Source organism: Pinus tabuliformis, chromosome 5_1, assembly GCF_031772625.1.
Source record: "Pinus tabuliformis cultivar Carrire ecotype Pingquan chromosome 5_1, CPIR1, whole genome shotgun sequence".
Taxonomy (NCBI): domain Eukaryota; kingdom Viridiplantae; phylum Streptophyta; class Pinopsida; order Pinales; family Pinaceae; genus Pinus; species Pinus tabuliformis.
Window position 1 is genome coordinate 563,654,729 of NC_142305.1, and position 23,490 is coordinate 563,678,218.

At 35.0% G+C, this 23,490-nt stretch overlaps 1 protein-coding gene across 1 annotated transcript; it reads right to left on the bottom strand.

Moving 5' to 3' along the window:
• Positions 1-22,552: 22,552 nt before the first annotated feature.
• Positions 22,553-22,948, bottom strand: LOC149166070 (ethylene-responsive transcription factor ERF039-like). The gene has a single exon (XM_089430032.1). It carries the CDS (start codon positions 22,946-22,948, stop codon positions 22,553-22,555), a length of 396 nt encoding a protein of 131 aa, XP_089286158.1.
• Positions 22,949-23,490: the final 542 nt, after the last annotated feature.

Genomic DNA, 23,490 nt, shown 5'->3' on the forward strand with positions numbered 1-23,490 from the left:
CTGGTGGAGAAGCTGATGCAAGAGTACAAGGTCAAGCATAGAAAATCTACTCCTTACCATCCGCAAGAAAATGGTTAAGTGAAGTCTACAAACAAAGTTCTTGAAGGCATCATTACCAAGACTGTTCACCTACACAGAAGAGATTAGGCAGAAAGGCTTCCTGAAGCCTTATGGGCCTACAGAACTACATGGAGGAATACAACAGGACATTCTCCCTATGAACTTGTTTAGGGGAAAGAAGTCCTACTCCCCATTGAATTCCAAGTCAAAACTTTTAAGATGGTAGTTCAGTTGGGAATGGATCTATCAGACGCCCAAAAACATAGAATGGAGTAGTTGAATGAGCTAGATGAGATCAAAAAATAAACAATCCTAAGAACTGATCTGGTTCAATATCAAAGAGCTAAGTGGCATGACAAATACATCAAGGAGAAAAAGTTTCAAGAAAGAGATCGGGCATTGCTATTTGATTCCAAGTTTAAAGATTTCAAAGGAAAATTTCAGGCTCATTGGCTTGGGCCATATGAGATTGACAAAATCATTAGCAATGGAGCGGTAAGAATCAAAACCATTGATGAACATCAAACTCCTCTTATTATGAATGGCCAGAGATTAAAGATCTATCATAAGCCACTCTCAAAAGAGGAATTTGTCAAAATATTTCAAGATAGTTCTGCAATAAAGCTGGTGAAGAAGAATCCTTCGTCTCCACTAGCCTAGTCTTTGTTCTTTTCTGTTTTATTAAAAAAAAAATGTGTATAAGCCTGAAAACCAATCACTGATTGGTAGTCTTATACAGAAAATACAAGGTGAAAATCAGGAACTCCTGACGCCCTATATTTTCCAAATAAAAATAAAAAATCTTTCCTTGTTTTATTCATAGTTTCATGTCATTTCACTTCATTTACTTCACTCCATTTCATTTCATTTCATTTTATCATCTCATTTCGTCAATAAAATTTCCTTCATGACCAGTTTTCATACATCATTCACTCAGTCGTCATTCATTTCCATCCATCTCCATTCAGTCATATGTTCACTGTGTCAGTTTCCGCAGCTGAATTCAGTTTCCACAACTAGAAACTGATTCCGCAGCCAGTTGATTGATTCCGCATCTAACACTCTATTATTCAGCACTGACAGTTAGATGTTAGCCAAATAATGATGAGAACCAAGTGCAGGTATGACAAGGGAAAATATTTTGAAGATACAAAGCACCTAAAGCACCAACAAAAAGCAGCTAATCAAAAGATAATGGATGAAAGTGGCAAAAATTCCAAGGTATGAGCAAGATTTTTTTCAGATAGCATTTTAAAAAGCATATTTTATATAGTTATGAAACCACAGCTCCAATATATGTAATGATTAGCCTTTGATAGCTTTCATAACCACTCCATAACCTTTACATGATTTTTCCACAAACCCTGCATTAATTTTTAATGGCCTCATGATCTGCCTCCGAATTTAACTCGTGTTTATTTGTACGTTGGCATTCCACCTGCTAAACCGGGTAATTATGAGGACGTGATCTATTTGATCATGGCTCTGTCCTACCGCACATTCCGCAGCCATTTTGAGAACGTGCTCATGCTTATTCTACAGCAGTCTATCTCAAAAGCTAAGCTCACTCTATTGTTATTTCCAGCCTGTTTACACTCCCGTGAACTCATTCTCATTACCTGTGCTCTGCTCTTTCGTTTACGATTACTGGTTTTTCTCCACAAACCTTTGTCATTCCCCACTAACACAGTGATTTCACCTCCGTCAATCCATTATTCACTCAGGCGTATTTTAAGGCAGGAGATAGGAATGGGTCTGTTGCTAAGAGCAGAACCGGAAGGGCCCAAATTCATGGAGGGGTATCCCCAATTGAAAAACATACTAAGGAAGGCACAGTGGCTACAGTTCATCCAGAAATCCAAAGGCTACAACAAAGAAGTTACGAAGACATTTGCGAGGTATTTTAATGGCGTGGAAGTTGAGGTTGGAGACCTTAAATTTTTAGTTACAGAGGCATCTATCACTGCAGCAACGGAACTCCCATAGGAGGGGGAACGGTGGTTCAAAAACAAAACCTTTGACGAGAGGGCCTGGAGGGTTATCCTACGCAATCTAGGTATGGATATAACCATTTTCAAATGTGGAATCCCTGTCTCTACTTTAGAAGAAAAGTGGGCCAGTCTATTATTGATAATCCAAAAGTTTATTACATGTGAGGGACGGTTCGGGTCCATGTATATGTACCACACCCGGTTGCTAATGAATTTTCTGGAAAATCAAACTATCAAGTTGCCTTACTTTTTATTGAATAGTCTAAAAAAGATGTCCATAACTGTCCAAAAGAATCTGGAGGACATAGAACCCCACTTGTACCATCACGACCTTGTGAAAATTTTGATAGAAAAACAGTTAAAGGAAAAGAAGGACACCTGGGAGCAGTTTTTGATTAGAAACTTCTTTCAATATCCACCTGAAACACCCGAAAGCAGCTCAGCAAGGAAAAGTAGGAGAAAGAAAACAAGTGTGAGAATTTAGGACACTCCTACTAACATAGTTAAAGAAATTAATAAGGAAGAAAAGCTGCCAGAAAGTAGGAAAGAAAGAACTGAGGATATGAAGCAAAGAAAATTAAAGGGGAAAAGAAACATTGAAGCAGTCTATCAAACCCCAGAACCTTCCTCAGAAGAGGACCACCAAATACTTTCTGAAAGACTAGTTTATCTTCAAGAATAGTCAGTTGCAGCAAAGAGGAAAGGGAAAGAAAAACAAAGTGTGGAGAAAGAAAACACTAGCTCAGAAAATTTAAGGAGGAGCTCCAGACTTAAAGAAAAACTAAGGAAAGTACAAACTAAAGGGCCCCACTTCATTGATTTAGGAGGGGAAACACCAGAACGACCTCCAGCAATCCCTCCTGGCCGTGGTCCACACCATACTCCTATTCCTCAGCCAGATTTTGAGATTAGTCCTTCTCAGCCAGATCTTGAGATCAGTCCTTCTCAACCAGATTTTGGGGACAACCCAAGGAAGACTACACCTAAGATAGATCCAACCCAGCAAGAAATGTATGATTATATTGAAACGTTGGAGAAAACTACCACAGATAAAGGCACTTCATCTGCCCAGCCTAATACAGCCCAAGAAGCTCAAATCCAATAATTAAAACAGGAAGTTTTTGAGCTGGAGGTCCTAAATAGACACATCAAAAGAGAAAATGAAACATTGAAAGAACATGGTCAGTTAGATAAGATTATTCACGACAACACCATGTTGCATCTTGGGCTATGGCAGAAGAAAAATAGAAAATTGAAGAAAAAGAACAGGAGGTTGAGTAGAGCTCTCATCAACCTCAAATTCAGGTGCCTAATGAGGAAGCCGAGGATGACAGTGGTCCCAAGAAAGAAGAAAAGAAGGCTGGATGTGTTGGCAGAGGTCTCAGAACACATGAACTGAAAGGAGGATGGTCAAAGTTTTGGTTGCATGGGCACATGCAACACCTTCATAGTGGGGGTATGTTGAGCTCTGAAACTACATCTCTCCTGCACATTTTCCTAGACTTTTTCCCCTCACCAGTACCTCATAAGCTATCAGAGATCATTGCATATTGATTCTAAAAGAGCATTTAAGTGGTTTTCTAACTATGTTTTGTGTTTGCTATTTGAATTAGATTTTGTTCATTAGCTGCGGAATGCAACCACTTTCCGCAGTTGTTTTTGTTGATCTCTATATTACAGGTGTCATTAAGAAAAACAAGGAACCTGGGCAGTTCAGGAATGATCTGGACATGGATCAAGTCCTATTGGTTTTGCTGGATTCATGAAGGAAAGCTGTGGTCAAACGGTGGTCAAACAAAGCAGTCCTACGGCAACAGGTCTCTGTTTTTCAATACGTGAAGGGTCCGAGGCCATTCCTAGATCTCTGGGTTCATTTTGTCAGCTACAGACTACCTCCACGATGCAAATCCAACAACCATTTTTTGATAGATTGAATGATCTCGACAACCATCATGCTAAACCCACGGATGCTGTCCTTTTACGTGTCCTTTGTTGAAGGTGTTTCATGAGAAAATAGTTATGTCATTTCCCTTATAAATAACGCATTTGCAAACGCATGTAGAGTTAGTTTTTGATGTCGTTTTGCTGTTAGTCGTTGTACTGTACCGTGAACTGGTCCTGCTGTTGTAACGAGAGGAGTCTTCCTCTATTTTGCAATATATCAAGACTCTGTTTTATATGACTGTGTGAGCGTAATTCCAGACTAATAACGTGTTGGCCAAGGCTGTGTAGAGGGCCCCTGCACACTGAGGTTTTGTTTTCTTTATTGTTGTAAAGTTTTATGTATTGTTTCCTTATTTCCATTGTACATATAACTCGTTCACCTGTGTATATTTCATAAGATAGTCATGGTGTTAAAATTACAGTCCTGTTCATGATTTTTCAAGTATTGTATATTATTGCTAACACTGATCAGTGTATGTTTCAGGATAGGCTAGGCCCAGGCATTTTCACACAATTTTTACGATAACTAGTGACATGAGATTAGCCTCTCTGCTGACTTTGCTTTTCTTAGCTTTTCAATTTCAGTTATGCTTTGATTTCAGTTTTATTCATTTGCTTTGTCAGTTAGTTTAGATATCAAATTCCTCATATAATTGACGTTATCTCCAAAGCCATAGCTTAGACTACTTGGCGAGCTATTGGACTATGAATGATGTGATTTGATTTTAGCTTTATTTTTCTGCAATTAGATATCAAATTCCTCATATCATTGACATTATCTCCAGAGCCATAGCTTAGACTACTTAGCGAGATATCATACTATGAATGATGTGATTTGATTTTAGCTTTATTTTTCTGCAATTAGATATCAAATTCCTCATATCATTGACGTTATCTCCAGAGCCATAGCTTAGACTACTTGGCGAGCTATCAGACTATGAATGATGTGATTTGATTTTAGCTTTATTTTTCTGCAATTAGATATCAAATTCCTCATATCATTGACGTTATCTCCAGATCCATAGCTTAGACTACTTGGCGAGCTATCGGACTATGAATAATGTGATTTGATTTTAATTTATTTTTCTACAATTAGATATCAATTCCTCATATTATTGACGTTATCTCCAGAGCCATAGCTTAGACTACTTAGCGAGCTATCGGACTATAAATGAAGTGGATTGATTTTACTTTTATTAGTTTACAGTTTTTGATTTGTTTGTGTGCAATAGCTTAACTTTTATTTTTTGTATTTAGATAAGCAACAGAGATAGAGATTTCATGATCAGTAGTTCATCATTTGTTTGATTCAAGTAGCTGCACATTTACATTCTTGTTCAAGTATTGATTTCATCACTAGTATGTTTTAAGACCTTCTGAAGTGTTAAGTTCTGGAAGTCATCATAAAGGACATAATTGCCTTAAAATCTATACCCAAACCTGCCTTCTAAAGTATTCTTAAAACTTAGGAATAGGATTATCATTTGCATTAGGAGACAAACCAAGATAAAACCCCCAAAAACAAGATAAAATTGATAAAAATTAAGAAAGAGGTTGTCTTGCACATATAGTGCGCCACACTTCATCAGTTTACGACTCCTAGATTGATAATTAATGTATCAATTTAGGACATGCTAAATTGAATAAATAATTCTCAAGGTTTACGAGAAATTCTTCGGCGTAAATCAAAAGATAAATCATTTGTCGACACGTTTCGAACCAACAAGTGTGGTTCATCGTTAGGACAAGTTGAAGAAATAGATCCAACTTAGCATGTTAAATAGTCTGAGCAGAGACTCCAACGGCTATCTTGACTAACGACTAATTTTGACATTAGGACCAGAGTCAAGATTTAATGGAAATTAGTTAAATTATGTGAATAAATAAAAATATAAAATAATTTAAAAATTGTTAAAGGTTAGTTAGAAAGTTATTAAAAAAATTATAATTTGTTTTTTAAATGGGACTTAAAGTATATAAATATATATATATATATATATATATAAAAGAAATATATACAAAGGTTAGTTAGAAACTTATTGGAATAATAAAATTGAAATATACATAAAAATAATAATGAATAAAGTTTAATTACGAAAGTTATAAAAGGTAAAAATATTTTATTTCATTTTAAAAAAATAAATAAATTCAAAAAATGAAAAAAATGGAAAAAAGTAAAAATAAAAAAATAAATAAAAATAAAAATAAAAATAAAAATAAAAATAAAAATAAAAATAAAAAATAAAAATAAAAAATAATAAAATAATAAAAATAAAAATAAAAATAATAATAATAATAATAATAGATAGATAGATAAATAAATAGTAAAAAAAGAAAAAAACACTAAATCAATAAATGCCACAATAAATCAATATAACTATTATATATATATAAAAAAAAATAATAATAATAATAATAATAATAATAATAATAATGGAAATTAAATAAATTAATAAATTAATTAAAGTAAATAAATCAAGCGAGCGAAAAATAAAATAAAATAAAATAAATGAATAAATTAATTAAAATAAATAAAACAAGCGAGCGATAATAATAATAATAATAATAATGAAAATTAAATAAAACAAGCGAGCGACAAAAAAAAAAAGAAAAAACAAAGTCAAAATGAGAAACCCTAGGAGGAAGGAAAAAATAAGGCGCCCAGGAAAAACAACGAAATAAAGGGGAACCAACGAAAGCAAGAAAGGGCAAGACTAGGAAGAAAGGGCCAGGATTCAGTAGCTACTGATCTTCCAGCCATCATCTCTATTGAGATTGCTCAGCCTTCTTTCAATTTCAATAGCTTCTCTAAATTTACGGTGATGGAACTGAGCAACCCTGGCAATAACCTTGGCCTCCTCAATACACACTTGATGCTTGGTCTTCTTCGCATGCTCTGCTAACGCTGAAGACTTGGTTCTTCCATGTCTTAGGTCCGCTGCATGTTCACTAATCCTTTGATGGATGGAGCACCCTGTTTCCCCAATATAGGGGGTCCAACAAGAACAGGGGATCAAGTAGACACCCTTCATATCTTTAGGATCAATGGGATCTTTCACTAATCTGAGGGATTTGCGAATAGTGTTGAGGGGCCTGAAAGTTGAGGGAATATCATGCTTCTTAAGAATCCGAGCAATCTTGTTAGTGGTTCCTTGGACATAGGGAAGATGGACCCCTAGCTGATGCTCTTTAGGTTCTATGTCCAAGGAACCACTGACAAGCTTAGAACCTAAAGAGTGCTGGCTAGGGGTCCATCTTCCCTATGTCCAAGGAACCACTTACAAGATTGCTCGGATTCTTGAGAAGTATGATATTCCCTAAACCTTCAGGCCCCTCAACACTATTCGCAAATCCCTCAGATCAGTGAAAGATCCCATTGATCCTAAAGATATGAAGGGTGTCTACTTGATCCCCTGTTCTTGTGGGACCCCCTATATTGGGGAAACAGGGCGCTCCATCCATCAAAGGATTAGCGAACATGCAGCGGACCTAAGACATGGAAGAACCAAGTCTTCAGCGTTAGCAGAGCATGCGGAAAAGACCAAGCATCAAGTGTGTATTGAGGAGGCCAAGGTTATTGCCAGGGTTGCTCAGTTCCATCATCGTAAATTCAGAGAAGCTATTGAAATTGAAAGAAGGTCGAGCAATCTCAATAGACATGAAGGCTGGAAGATCAGTAGCTGCTGGATCCCGGCCCTTTCTTCCTAGTCTTGCCCTTTCTTGCTTTCGTTGGTTCCCCTTTATTTCGTTGTTTTTCCTGGGCGCCTTGTTTTTTCCTTCCTCCTAGGGTTTCTCATTTTGACTCCTTTTTTTTTTTTTTTTTTTTTTTTCGCTCGCTTGTTTTATTATTATTATTATTATTATTATTATGATTTATTTATTTATTCCGCTCGCTTGTTTTATTTATTTTAATTAATTTATTCATTTATTTTATTTTATTTTATTTTTCGCTCGCTTGATTTATTTACTTTAATTAATTTATTAATCTATTTAATTTCCATTCTTATTATTATTATTATTACGGTTTTTTTTAATAGTTATATTGATTTATTGAGTTATTTATTGATTTAGTTTTTTTTTTTACTATTTATTTATCTATCTATTTTTATTATTATTATTTATTTATTTATTTTTTGAATTTATTTATTTATTTAAAATGAAATAAAATCTTTTTACCTTTCATAACTTTCATAATTAAACTTTATTCATTATTATTTTTATGTATATTTCAACTTTATTATTCCAATAAGTTTCTAACTAACCTTTGTATATATTTCTTTTATATATATACATATTATTTATACTTTAAGTCCCATTTAAAAAGAAAATTATAATTTTTTTAATAACTTTCTAACTAAACTTTAACAATTTTAAAATTATTTTATATTTTTATTTATTCACATAATTTAACTAATTTCCATTAAATCTTGACTCTGGTCCTAATGTCAAAATTAGCCGTTAGTCAAGATAGTCGTTGGAGTCTCTGCTCAGACTATTTAACATGCTAAGCTAGATCTATTTCTTCAACTTGTCCTGACAATGAACCACACTTGTTGGTTCGAAACACGTCGACAAATGATTTATCTTGTGATTTATGTCGAAGAATTTCTTGTAAACCTGATATGGATCACAGAAGCCTCAATTCAACAATTCTCATGGTGGAAATTGATTTTGTCAAGCTAAAACTCCATGTCTTCATTTATTTCCATGGAAATCCTCTCTTCAAAGGTCAATTCTTCCATTGGTGGTTTTTGTTCTATTTCCCTCCGAAGTGCCTTCCTAAGACCCATTGTCCTTTGTCTATTCCTTGCCACATGTCCTTCATGCTGCTCTGTGTCCTTATGTTCCACCACTGCCTTGCCTTTCATCTCTTATTTCTTGGCTTTGAATTTCTCTTTCTCCATAACTCGCTGTTTTGCCTTAAGTTTATTGTTTTCTTGCTCAAGGAATAAAATGATGAATTTGTCCCTTTCCAAATTGTCTTTGAGCTTCGTGATCTGTTAATCCTTCCCTTTGATTACTTGTTTCAGTTTTTTATGCTCATCATGTTCCTCCAAGTCAACAAGGTCAAAGTCAAGCTCAATGGGCTCCTCATCATGCAAAGAAGCCTCATGATGTGATGGTGATCCTTGTTCTGTTGATGTAGTAGGCTTGGCCCCTTCCTCAATTTGAGGAGCAAACACAAGGCTTCTTCCTCTCTGATATGTCTTGGAGACCTCAGGCCTAGGTGCCTTGGAAACCTCACCATGTTTTCTTAATGACCCAACCTCCATGGGTTACATTGACATGGTTTGATGCTTGCTTGGTGAAGTGGTTATATGCGTTTTCAAGGCTGCCTCAATGAAGGTGTCCCATGTCATGTTCTTCTCTTTCAACTGATGGAGTACTATAACATTTATCAGGCTATGGTGAAAGAGGCTAGGATAATGCACTTTTCATTTCAATTGCACCATTTCAGACATTTTGGTTAGTCTCCTATACAAGTAGCTGGACAAATTTAGAGACTTGGCAGCTGTAAAGTGCATGAGCAGTCTTATGTGGTATTGATATAGCCTAGAAAATCTGCCCTCACATGTGAAGAACTTCACGACAGCCTTAATCAAAGGTTCATATCTCTCCAACAAGTATCTGAATGGGAAAACATGTGAGTGAGCTCCTTTGTATTGTGATTTCAAGTAGGGTTTGTACTCTTCTAGATCTAGGTTCATGCCTTTGGACCAATTTTCACCATGGTTTGGTATGCCTGTAGCTTGAGAGATGGAATCCACCGAAAAAATGAAACCATTTCCTGCAATAGTGATCTTGTCTTCCTTAAAGGTGAGGGAAAATATACCTGTGATATGCTCATGGTAACATACTTCCTGCACTCTTTGACAAAACCCTAAACAATTGACATCTTCAAAGCATTTCATGAAAAATGGGGTGGAGGTGATTTCATTACAATTAGAGGGCTCAAACCTTAGTATCTTCCCCCCCTTGTTGTACTTTCTCTTCTCTGATGGTTATGAGTCAGGCTACATTCTTCAAACCCTAGGTGAAAGGCAAGCAAAAATAGTGACTGCAACTACAACTACAACAACTTAACCAAGTTATAGTTACTACAACTAGACTATGCCTTGTTCACCTAAGAACTACCTATAACACATCTTAGGATACTCATGTCTAATCTCAACTCATCCCACTTAACAAGTTACCAATTCAAGGCTCACGTCCAACCATGGCCATAAAACAACTAAGAAAAAGAGTTTACATCTTGACATGCCATAGCACATGGCACGCCAAATAGTCCCTTAGCCCTATGTGGCGAGTTTTAGCATCCCATACATTTCTTGCCATGCTTTGCACTCCCTAGCGCAACCTAGCACTCTAGCATGCCTTGGCACTGCTTAACATATAACCTTGTCACTCCCTCCTTAAAACACTTGGAACTCGTTGACACTCCCTATCACACACTCTTATCTCTTCATTTCCATGCATTTTGAACTAGTTCTCCCTTGCGTTTTTGTGGCACTCCCTAACATTCAATGGCACATATTGACACACCCTGGCACATGGCACATCTTTGTATGTTGCCTTGGCACTCTAGCATTCCTTGGCACTACCTAACATATCTTGTCGCTCACTCCTTACCACACCTAGAACTCACTAACACTCCCTCTCTCACACTTATTCATTCATTTCAATGTATTTGAAACTAGTGATCCCTTTTGTTTCCTTAGCACTCCATAACACTCCATGGAATGCATTGGCACACCCTAACACCTGACACATCTTGGCATGTTGCCCTGACCTCTAGCATGCCTTAACACTGCCTACCATACTTTGTTACTCCCTCAACACACCTATATCTCACTGACACTTCTTGTCACAAACTCTTATTTGTTCATTTTCATGCATTAATTTGACTTAGTGCTCCCTTGTGTTCCCTGGCACTCCCAAACGCGTCCTAGAACAAAACATTTAGATGGCCACGGAATAGACATAAGGATGTTAGTACTGTGAAATTCCAAATGGGAAATCCATCATTTGATGGGAATTTTATTATGCTCAAGAAATTGCTAGAAAGGCTGAGATATGCAATATAATCAAAGTTTTTGGTGCATTCTTACTCACTGACTCCCTATCACACACATGTTGTCTAGTGAGGTACAAAATGTGTGAAATGCAACTTAGAAAGGTTGAGATATGCAATCTAATCAATTTTTTTGGTGCATTCTTACTCACTTACTCCCTATCACACACATGTTGTCTAAAGAGCATAGAAAGTGTGAAATGCAGCTTAAGGTTTGTAATCAATTAGTAATTTTACCTAAGGATATGTGGAAGAAATCATTCAATATGTGACAAGGACTGCTTGCATGGTCACTGATGTCATTAAGTGTTAGCAATTATGGTCTTGCAACATTCATGAGATGATGAACAAAGTTCTACAACCACAGCTTTACTCAACTCTAGTTGTGTACTTAGTGTTATTACTTTTCAGCCGGACCTAGGATGAATAAACTAAGTGTTTGCAACACGTGACAAGTTATTTGTGAACATGAAGAGTGTGCATTTGGGTAGAAGAAAATTGATTATCTTGGATTTTTGCGTGAACCATGATGGACTAAGCATTGATCCAATGAAGCTTTCAACCATTGTTATTTGGCCACCACGAAAGATCAACCTTGACCTACAATATTCAAGAAAATGGTGAACTATCTCAGGAATTATATTGCATAGTTTCCCGATGACATGCATCCTCTCAATGATTACAAGCACCTAGGATATGAAATCAGAAGATTACTAATTTTTTTCTACAACTTGGTTTTAGACATCCTAACATAGATCACAATATTTATTGTTACATGTGAATGATGTAGTTCTCTTAATTGTGATTCATGTGGATGATTGATTATCACTAGAAATAATTGTGATTCAATTTAAGTCTAAAGTCACAAGTGAAAGATAGATTTGAAATGAATAACTTAGATCTATAGCATTTATTTCTTGGCATCAAATTTATGCAATTGGCTGATAGTATCTTCATTTCCGAGCCAAAGTATGCTTTGGATATCCTGAGGATATTTAAAATGGATTATCTGTAAGCCTCATTCTATTCCATTTCAATCATAAGCTAAGTTGACTAAGGATTGTGATTCTTTGAAAGTCAATTGGTTGGTAGTCTCATTTATCTGAATCATAGTCAACTTTATATTGGCTTCACCATTAGTCAAGTCTCTAGGTTCATGTAGGGTTTGATGGAAATCCATATGAAGTCTACAAAGAGGGAGTATCAATATATCAAAGCTACGTATCAAGTTGCCATTAAGTATTCAACAAAAATTCAAATCAATTGGTCAGATATACAAACACTAATCCATAAACAAGGGAATTATACTATATAATCCTCATTGGAAATAAACATTGTAGTCTAGCCACCACCCATTTTACCAACACAAATCCTTTGTGGAAATAAACAATGTAATCTTCTTTGTCTTCATACTTGCTCACTGCTTGGTTTACTCTGCATGTGGTGGCCAGATCACTGCCAACTAAATTTCCAAACCATGTTTCTGGTAAAAGTTTAGTTCAACACTATAATACTGCCAACTAAACAAAACTCTATTTATTGCACAACACTCTAATAATCCCAACCACACCAAACTCCATTTTATGTGAACAAATAGCTATAAATATGCCCAATCACAAAACCAACAATAAAAATAGATGCAGATATATCCTAAGCAATTTGTTAAGGATTCAAGGCCAGCGTTGCAACCATTTATGAACCTACTCATTTACCTATGTAGTTGCGTATCTGAATTTGCTAATGTGGTTGCTATAATAGATGACATCGAGCATATACTAAGACCCATAGCTATAGTTGGAATGCTAAAAAATGCACAGGGTTCCTATGCTCAGACAAAGTATCAACTTTTATATGATGTTGTAAGATGTGGGATACAAAACATTCAAGAAATTAATTTAACCCATAAATCAATCCAATAGCTAAATTGTGGAGTACCACCATCTAACACTACAATTAGGTTTACTTTAATTTCTAAACAGCCACTAGGGGGTGTGTTCTTGTCACCAACCTCCCTCTTGTTCAGATCACAAGAGAGCTTAGAAGGATTGAATGGAACCATCAACAAACCCTGAATCAACGTGAACCATAAGTATATCATAAGGAGAAGAGGAAATGAACCCATGATTAAGAGAAACATAAGATATGGTAGCATTCGATTCTTTTACGGTACTATCATACATGAAATTTTCATGACACTATGACAAAAAAGTCTAGAAATATATGTGGCTCTATGAGGCTTCTCTATGGTTCATAACACATTTGAAGTATTATATCATCGTGGAATGAAAACTCTCTGCCATATATATTTTTGAGAATTACAAATGTTTCCAAGGAGATCTACATAAACATGGCATCCTGACATATTTAAGGAATCCAAGGCATCCAAGGCAGCCAAATTTTCTGAAGATGATGGATTGGCAAATAACTAGACGTTGGTCTGAACTAATAAAAAAGGATAAATGAATATGGCTTGTTGGTTAATATTTGTAAGGACCCACACTTATGGAGCAACAACCTAGTCTAAGCATTAATAAACCCTGATTATTGCACGCATATTTCCATTATCATTACTGATTGCGATATTATGCCTTGGGGTAATGCAATGATTTAGAAAGCATTGTGAACATGATGATCACAGTGAGCTCCATGCTAGCAACATGGACACTTAGTCAGTTGAAATGACAGGCTGCAGCTACATGCTTTTATATATAATTTTTTAACTGTGTTCAGCTTGGCACTCGGCTAGGGGTTTTACAATTCTAAGATATGATTTCAGTTTTCTTGTTGTCCACATTTTGAGGATGGAACTTCCAAGTAGGGTGAGGGAGGAGTCATTCCTATTGGCATCTCTGTAATTTTTGTTTATCATTTAGGGTAAGGAGCTCCAAGGAATTGTGGTTAGACATCTTGTACCCGTATCTATTTTGCAAAGAGTTGAACTCAATGCAAGTTATTTCCCTTGTACAATTTGGAGAAGAATGGCCCATGTGGCATGAACCATTCGAGAAAGGATTCCATGGGAGGAGTGACTAGCCATAAAACTTTCCCTTTGGGCATGAGAACTTCCAATTGGTAATAATCCAAACAATTCTAGAATTTGGCATCTCACAACCATTGTTGCTTGAGAAAGAATGCGTGCACAATAATCCTATAACCATCATTTTCTCTTCTTGATGCTTGTGTTTTAGGATTGTAGAGAAAATTTGTAGCAGTGGTATTACTAATTAGAGCTAGGAAACATAGATCATGTTTTTCCACATTATAGGAAACACAAAGCATGCAATTATCTTGAACGCCATTAGCAACCTCTGGATGTAAAGAAAAATCTAAAGGCACTTTGCGTATTCAAAATAGGTCCTTGGCATTAGAGAAAATTTCTTATTCCAGTGAAGGTTGTTTTGGCTTCAATAATATTTTATGATGTTAAGGGGTTTATAAGGTTCATTTCTTCAAATTGACTCAACTTTGAATCAACTTTGGATGACCATTAACTCCATGAATATATATAACAACCAATTAATTTCATATCCCTTGACCAGATCTACATGTTAGAACAATGTATATGACATATCCGAACTAATAACAAACCCAAACATGTTGCGGAAGACATCCAAACCAACGATCTCTGATCCCTGTATCTTTGAGGAAAATATCAATTCGATCATTTTCTCTAAGGCATCCGAAGGTTACATCTCCCTATAATGTACAAATTCACTATGACAACATACTTCTAAAATTCAAGGCATCTATGATGACATTACTGAAGACGTCCAAATCCAGTAACTCTTCTCTGTTGAAAAATGTGAGTTCTTGTGGACATCTCCTATGGACAAAAAAATCATATGAACAATTGAAGACTCGATTTGGCATATTATCTGTCGTATTGGGAAATTAAACCACCCGTTTCATGTTAATTCATAGCAAATAAATTAAGACCTATTTAAGATAAGATAAATGAGCTTGCATTGCTAAAGACACTTGTTTTAGAGCATATATATGAAATGAACTCGCATTGCTAAAGACCGAGCTATTCAATTTCTAAATTTTTTAAATCCAATTTTTCTCCAAATTAATTAAATATGAAAATTTTAACCAATTTAATAGCATAAAGTTGAGATATATTTAAAATCATATAAATTAACTACAAACAATTCACTGTTATAAAATATAGATTTATTTTTTTAATAAAATTAATGTTAAAATCTATCTAAAAAAAACTTCAAAAAATTCATGATTATAAAAATATAAATTTACCTTTTTTCATTTCCTCTCCTCTCCTTTATCACATCCCATAACCCCTAATGTGTTGAATCCCTTAGCCAAGGGGGCCCAAGAGTGTAGTTGTAGGGGCATTGGGACCAAATTTGGGGGTTCATAACATTACAAAAAGTGGAATGGAATGACAAAAAAGGTTGTGGGGGGTATGTTATGGTGTATTTTATGGTGCAAGGGACACAAGGGTAGCATGGATGGTAGAAATCAGAGGTAAAATCATGGTTTACTAAGATCTATAATCCTAACATTAGAAAATGAGAAGGGGGCTTAGGACTTGATTTCATAGGGTCTAGGGGACCTAAAGGGAAGGTAGAAAGAGCAATTGATAGGGGAACCCCTAAAAGTGGTGATAAGGGGATTAGGAGTCCAATTATCACAAACCATAATCCCTTAACCCATAACGACTAAATTCTCTATCCCCTTAACCCCAATCCATAATCGCTTAAGCCCTGCACTCACAACTCATAACCCATAACTCCATTGACTCATTAAATCTTAAGACACTAACCCCTAACCTATAATCCATGAACCAACTCCTAAGCCACAACTCCTTATCCTCTTAACCTATGACCCTTAATCCCTAACCTTTCACGACCTAAACACCTTAACTGCTAACCCCTTAACCATTAACACCTAAATCCCCTAAATCTTAAGTCCTTAACCATAAAAATCAATTGTGTCAATGTATAATAATATACATAAGAGAAAATAAAATGATATTATCGACGTCAATGCTTGAAATAGCCTTAAATTAGCCATGAGTGGTGAACAAGGGGGTGAATGTGGGGCATTATTAAAGTTACATCATGTTTAAATTCCTTTTACATTGTGAGGTTGTTCTCCAATAGGGTTGAAGCATCATCACAAGGAAGCATGACACATTTTTGTGGGGGAGCGATTAAAGTTGTAACGCAATTCAAGTGATTTACACCAATTCCAATGTAAATGACATCATTGTATTTTTCTGTTAGGTTGTTAGAGAGGTTATTTATAGAAAATACATTCAATGTACGTAGATTTCATATTTAGAGGGTCTCGACTCTAACATGGATTTGTACCAGGAATACTTCATGCAAATGAAAGGGGGCCTTTTTGTTTAACCACATACACACAACTAGAGCAATGAATGTTGCCCTTCAGATCCCCCTTGGTGCGTTCAAAGTGAGTTTACATTCATGTCGAGTTGAAACTAATCATAATGACCTTCCTCTTCTTAATAACATCATATTTTCACTTGTGAAATTGTGCTTCCAAATATGTGAACTCAAAAATAAAACACACCTTAAAATACATGAATGTCTCTCAACATGTGAGAGAAGTAAACCCTTACTGGAGTCTTCCTTTATTGGCAATTTGGGCTTTTTGTCACAAGATATATCCTCTTCTCTGGAAAGAGGACATAAACAAACTTTTTTATGTTTCTAAATGGAGTACCCTTCACCTATGTCCTTCTCCTTTACACCATGTGATACAAATACCAATTTTCTTGTTCTTGGCTATGGTGTTCTTCTTTTATACATGTGACCCTTGACTATGCCTTGAAATCCTCCAAAATCTTCCTCCAAAATCTTCCTGTGAGTGAGTTTTTGAAGTCTGATCGGAATGAAAGTCTTCAGAATGGTACTAGGGGCTTCTTAGGACCCCTCCACACCTTCCTCACCATCTGCAAAAGCCAACTCCATCTTCTTTTGCCACCAACCCTATGCACAGTCATAACTAGTTAAATCACAAGCATAATAATTTCACATAAAAATACTCAAAAGTACAAAAAGATGATTTCTTCTCATTTATCTTTAGAAGTAGCTTGAATAAATGCAATTTTCCTTTTCAGTAGTCAATGGCACCCATTTCAGTAGTTTCCATCTCTTTTCTTGCAAAATTAGGGTTGGCTAGGGTTTTCATTTCATTTAAGCTTTCCTTCGCTTTCTGCAAGTGCCTGTAGAGTTAGTTTCCTTTCATCACAATTAAAGCTTCTTCTGAGAACTCATAGAAGTTGGCTTAAGCTCCTAGTGAACTTGCGCCAGTGGATCAAGTGACAGCCTGCAGTAAGAGCTCATACTTGTGCATACAACACCGTCGCTTCCAAGTTTGTTACGAACTACTGGGTTGATAAAAGTAAAGAAGTAAGCCCCTGGAGTTGCAACATTATTGCTGCAATACTGGAGCTCACTACTCGCCATGAAGTGCATATGGGTTGTCAAACCATTCTTAGAGAATTTTCCTGAAAGAGACCATGACTTCCAAGAGTAATTGGTAAGTAATGGTAACTTGGCATAGAGAATTTGTTTTGTGCCTATGAAGTTGAGTAATGGTCAAGTTATGAAAACTAGAAATTGAAATTGTTGTAGCTATAAATGCTTATGAGTATTGATAAAATACTATTAAATGATAATTTTTGGTGTTTCTAGATAGGTGTCATATGTAAAAGTTAATGATGAACATCGAGGACCGTGTTCTCTTTAAGGGGGGGAGTATGTAATATACCCAACCATTCTACGTGACATCTAATTAACATAGATTAAATTAAACAAAGTTTTTTGGTAGAAATCACATGAGAGAATTTTTTGGCCAATGCATTTCGAACCAACGTAAATTAATTTATTAACATACTTCCAATTTTTTCATGCTAAGAACCTGTCACTGTTTTGAAAAAAATTTGGAACTACCACGAACCAAGAATTTGTTATGGAATGAAAAAAAAGACTACCACATGGTAATGTTAAGGAATAAAAATGAAAATAAAAATGAAAATCAATGCTATGAATAAAAGGAAGTTGGGGTTTTGATGCCGGGGGGAGACCCGATAGAAGAGCCCAATACGATGGGTGTATAACTCTCACTAAAAAGGTAAAGGTTTATGAGTGACATCTTCTGAGGGAGAAGAAGTGCAGGCCATGGAAGAAGTGCAAATCATTCTCGAAGTAGAGGGATTATTCAGCATTCCAGAGTTGGACGATGAAATGTTAGAAATATCTCGACTTTGAATGTCGAATGGAGTTCATAGCAAGTTTGAATCTCATGCTCAACACTATAATAGCATCTTATTAGTAGAAGAAGAATAATTCCAGGGAATGGATTGGACTGGTTGAGATAATCTCCTCGTCATTTTATTCTTTCTTTTTAAAACAGGGCTAAAATAACCAACTCAAACAGGCTCACTTCAGTTGTGAAAGAGAGTCAGTTTTGGGGGCTCATCAATGGTGGCAGTAAGGATAAGTAATTAAACTTAAACTTTTTTTAAAAGTATTGCATATGTTTCTTGCATGTGGAAATGGTAAACTTTTCTTTAAAGTATTCCATATGTTCCTTGCATCTGGAAATGGTAAAAATTAAGGCTCTCATCTGGAAAATGAGATTGTATATAAATAATTATTTTGGTAAAAAAAGAATATAATTATTATTGCTCTTGATATTTGCATAAAGATAATTAACTTGGTAAAGAAAAAATTTACATCAAAAAGACCAAGAAGTCAAGATAAAAAAATCTAGGAGGTAACTTGGTAAAGAAAATCTTTACATGAGAAAGAAAAAGAAGTCAAGATAAAAAAAATCTAGGATGGATTGTAGCAAATCATTTTCTCACCATGAAAAATGAGACGAGTAATAAATCTTGTGGTGTTCTTGGAAAAAAATCACAATGGTTTTGTGCTTAGTCATGGTAAAATATTTGCATGGTGTGGGTAAAGATTAGTTATTTGATAAATCCATGCAAAAGATTCCCATGGATTCTCATGTGTAAGAGAGTTCTTTTGAAAATATAATAACCTATGCATAGATTAAATGCACATAGATAATATAACTCATGGGAATCTTCTTTGGAAGGAATATGGTTTTCTTGGGCTTGAAAAATAAGTCAATTGTGTTAATTCCTTTACAAGAGTTTGCAAAAGTTACTTGTTTTGGTGGGTAAAATGACAAATGATTTGTGTGTTGTATATTGGTTAGTTTGATTTAATTGCATTGTTTAATGCATAAAATGTTCATATTATTATTAGTTTAAAACAAAGTTTAAGAAAGGTTGATTATAATACTTTAAAACAAAAATGCATGAGAAGTTTCTGCATAAAAGATAGAGAAGCTATGTTGGGTTCTTGAAATAACTATGAGAAAATAACACATCTGTAGATGTATAGAAACCATAGTTGACTACATGCATGGATTTGTAGAACTACTGTGTTATATCTTTTAAAAGAGAAACATGGATTGGTGTGAATAAAATAATACGTATTATGTTAGATCTTTGAAAGTAAAACAAGTAATTACTTGCAATGAATGCACTATCTTTCCTTTGTAAAATACATATATGCGCATGCAAGAAATAATGACTAGCACATTAGTTTTGTTTTAAAGAAACACATGTCTTTCTGCATACGCTATATTTTATAAATAACTCTATCTTAGGAAAGATGCTTTTTGAAAAGGGATTTGCATTTGCATGCACAATATCATGTTAACTTTACCTTAGAAGGGGATATGTATTTTTATGTATAATAATAATATCTATTGTATTGGAAAGATTACTTAGTTAAGGGGCTAGCTCTCTTTGAACATGCTTTAATCTAATTACATGCACAAAAAATAAAGATAAGTTGCTAGTATCCTTTAAATGAAATGGATGGTTACAATGATTTTGTTTGGATATGAATATGTGCTCGTGCGAGAATTATCATAGTAATGTGGTAATTGTTTTCACTTGCTTGATAATTATCTTTTTAAACATGTAGAGTGTTGTTAGAAGAAGCACGCGTGCTTCATAATTATCTTTTTAAGCATGTGCAATGTTGTTAGAAGAAGCATATTGTGATATTTTATTTACATCTCATGTATGCACATGAATAGATGTTAAAGGATCACTTTTAAAGGGTAATTGTTGATTGACTACTATTCTATCTAATCATGTTATCAAAGCTTGTTGACGACAACAATGATAGTAACTGTTGGTTGTTTGTGCCAAAGACAAATTATGTTTAACATTATGGTAGATAAAGAACTAACTGCCCATGTTCATGAGTACGAGTCACAGGATGGTACACTGATGGAGCAATCATGCCACAAGGATGCAGAGAGTGGTGATATGTAGGTAAATGGTTTCATGACAATTGTAATCACTTTTAGCTAGGTATGTGGTATTTTAATGATATTTCATTGTAATATTTTATAATAATGGATAAGGGATGGAATCTCTTATAAGCCATTGATTGAGAGGTGAACACCCTCATGAGCGTTTAATAATAAAATTAAACATTTGCTCGTTTTCACCCTACGGGGTTTCCAGACCATATCGATGTTCAATGATGTGATTGATTATTGTGTGACTTTGATGATGTTGATTCCTTATCTGATGTGATAATCATAATGTCAAGTATGTGATTAATTAATCTGGTTAAGGGAATCATGAAATGGATGTAAGGTTCATCAGACAATTTATGTTAATATACTACAACAATGATTGTTAATGGTTATGCAACTTACTGTCTTCTATTGAAAGTTACTTTATGTATTAATGAACATTCTATCTAATGGTTAATGAGGAATATGGAATAGTGATTTGGATAATTACTTGTGGGTAATTTGTGTAAAAAATTCTAACTCCCTGCATTCTCATGTGAGGTTACTAGGCTATGTTACACATGCCTTCTTCAAGGTTAAGTATTGCAATCAATGTAGCTTGATTACAATGCTCAAATTGGAATCTTTCAACCAAATATTCATGAGTAAAATTGGAGATTTCAACCTAATTAAAATAAACTACAATGCCCAGCTTTCATCAATCTAGAATGTCCCTATTAACATCAATGCCAATCTTAATATTTATATATTAAGTTTATAAAATTCTTTGCTAATATCCTCATAGTTGTTCCTCGTATTTTACATGAAACCATTAAATCTCTATTGTAAACTTGTGTCATAGTCCATGTGCTCATAATCTATTAAAAAATACTTTTTATCTCACTAAATATTAAATAAAAACTCCCAAAATTTTCATTTTAACCCCTCTAACACATATTTCTAATAAATAATCTCTTAAAAGATATCTTTTAAACAAAAAAGATATCTTCTATGTTTAAAAGATATCCCCACTTTCAATAAATATCTCTTTTTATATCACTAATACCTATAAACTATTTTACCCACATTCTCTGCTTTTTCTTATCATTTACATTATATTAACCTTATTTTTATAATTTTTAAAATTTGAATATGAAATATTAATTAATAAAATAAAATCTCTAACCACAAAACGAAGTTACTATTAAATAGTTTTAATAGCAGCTTACTATTTTACCCACATTCTCTGCTTTTTCTTATAATTTACATTATATTAACCTTATTTTTATAATTTTTAAAATTTGAATATAAAATATTAATTAATAAAATAAAATCTCTAACCACAAAACGAAGTTACTATTAAATAGTTTTAATAGCAGCTTGACTATACCATGTTATTGACGACCCTTCTAACCATGTGTCTGCAAGGCTTATTGCATATATTGTAAAGTTAAAAGGAAAGAGTCTAGGAGTTTAATAAAAATACGTAAACATTGAATTAGTTATATAAAATCTAAATATTTGTGATCAAATATTTTTTTATTAGAAAGTTATATATATATATATATATATATATATTTTGCAAATTTTATGTTATAAAATGTCCAATGACAGTCATAATTTATTTGCAAATTTTAAGTTATAACGCTAGACAGTTTTAAAATTTTCCCATGATAACAATTCCATATCATTGATTTAAAGTTAAAGATGTACGCATAAACCACCATATCATTCATTTAAAGTTAAAGGTGTACACATAAACCATTCCACAGTGCACAGCGATAGAAATTTTGATCCGCTAAAAATAGCATAACACTTCCCATCCATCTAGGCGGCCTGATTGAAAACCAAAGTTGACCCGATTGAAAACCAAACTTGAGTAACAGCCGCATAACTAAAGTTGACCCGATTGAAAACCAAACTTGAGAAGCGCTTCCTAAAAGAAATCTTCTATCACAATACAGTCAAAAACAGTAACTAAACATCCATCAGGGTAAGACAACAATCTATGGGTTAGAGGCCTGATATAATCTCACATGTTTACAGACAATTACTATATTGTTCACTGAGAAAATTTCCACAGAAATAATTCACCAGCTCTGCTATCATCTTCGTCGAATTTATCTGAAATGAAAAATTGGTTGTCAGGGATATCATAAGGTTAAGGTGCAGGTGCAGGTGCATGAAGCAAGCCTTCGGCCATGTTTGTAAGAAATGCTGTCCAGTCACCGCTGGGAAAATCCTCGCTCTGATTACTATCTGTCTCAATAACCTCTGCCTTTCCCTGCAGATCTACAGACTGAAGAGAAGTTTGAGAAGTAATGGGCGGATTAACGAAGGCTGCAGCAGCCTGTATATCTCTCGCTGCATTAGATGTGGGGCGTGGAAGATGATGGAATGTTTCCGGAAAATGGAGAAAAGCCGAGTGACCTTTCAAACACAGAGCGGCCAGATCGTGTGCAGGAGCCGCCATTTCTGGGGTGGAGAAGAAGCCGAGCCGAGCCAGATGCGAGATTTGTTTTTGGGTTCTCTTATTTCTGATACCCACTTTCCCCATCTACGTTTCCTCACCCCTCTGTACACCGGATGCCACGTTTCTCCACTTCCCCTAATAGTTCTCCCTTTCTCCACCCACCTTTCATTCGATTCTGATTGCTATGCTTTATCATTTGCCTCCCCCATATTAACAACATCAACTGTGCCGCTGCAAATTTGTTTTGTCGGTAAGTCCTGAGTTGCTGGCTCGGTTTGCCCTTCTTGGCACGCTGCAGCCATTGCCATTTCCTGAAACAGTGGAGTGAGGAGGACTGAATTTTTGTGAATGAGAAGACACCAGAAATGGTTGAAGTAGAGCCTGTCGCCCCCAAATGAGGTATTGTGGGATCTTTTAAGCAAAGCCTTTGTGGGGTTGCCTTCGTGATCTTTACTGCTGCTTAAGTGACAATGATATCGTCCAAGGAAATCACATCTCAATGAGTTTCTATTTGTACATATGGATGGTGGCTATCTATACTTAGAAGGCGCAGGCGCTCTGCTCTAATTGTCTAGAAAGGACTTCTACGTCTGGATGAGGAATGTCACATGTGAAAGCGATAGCTC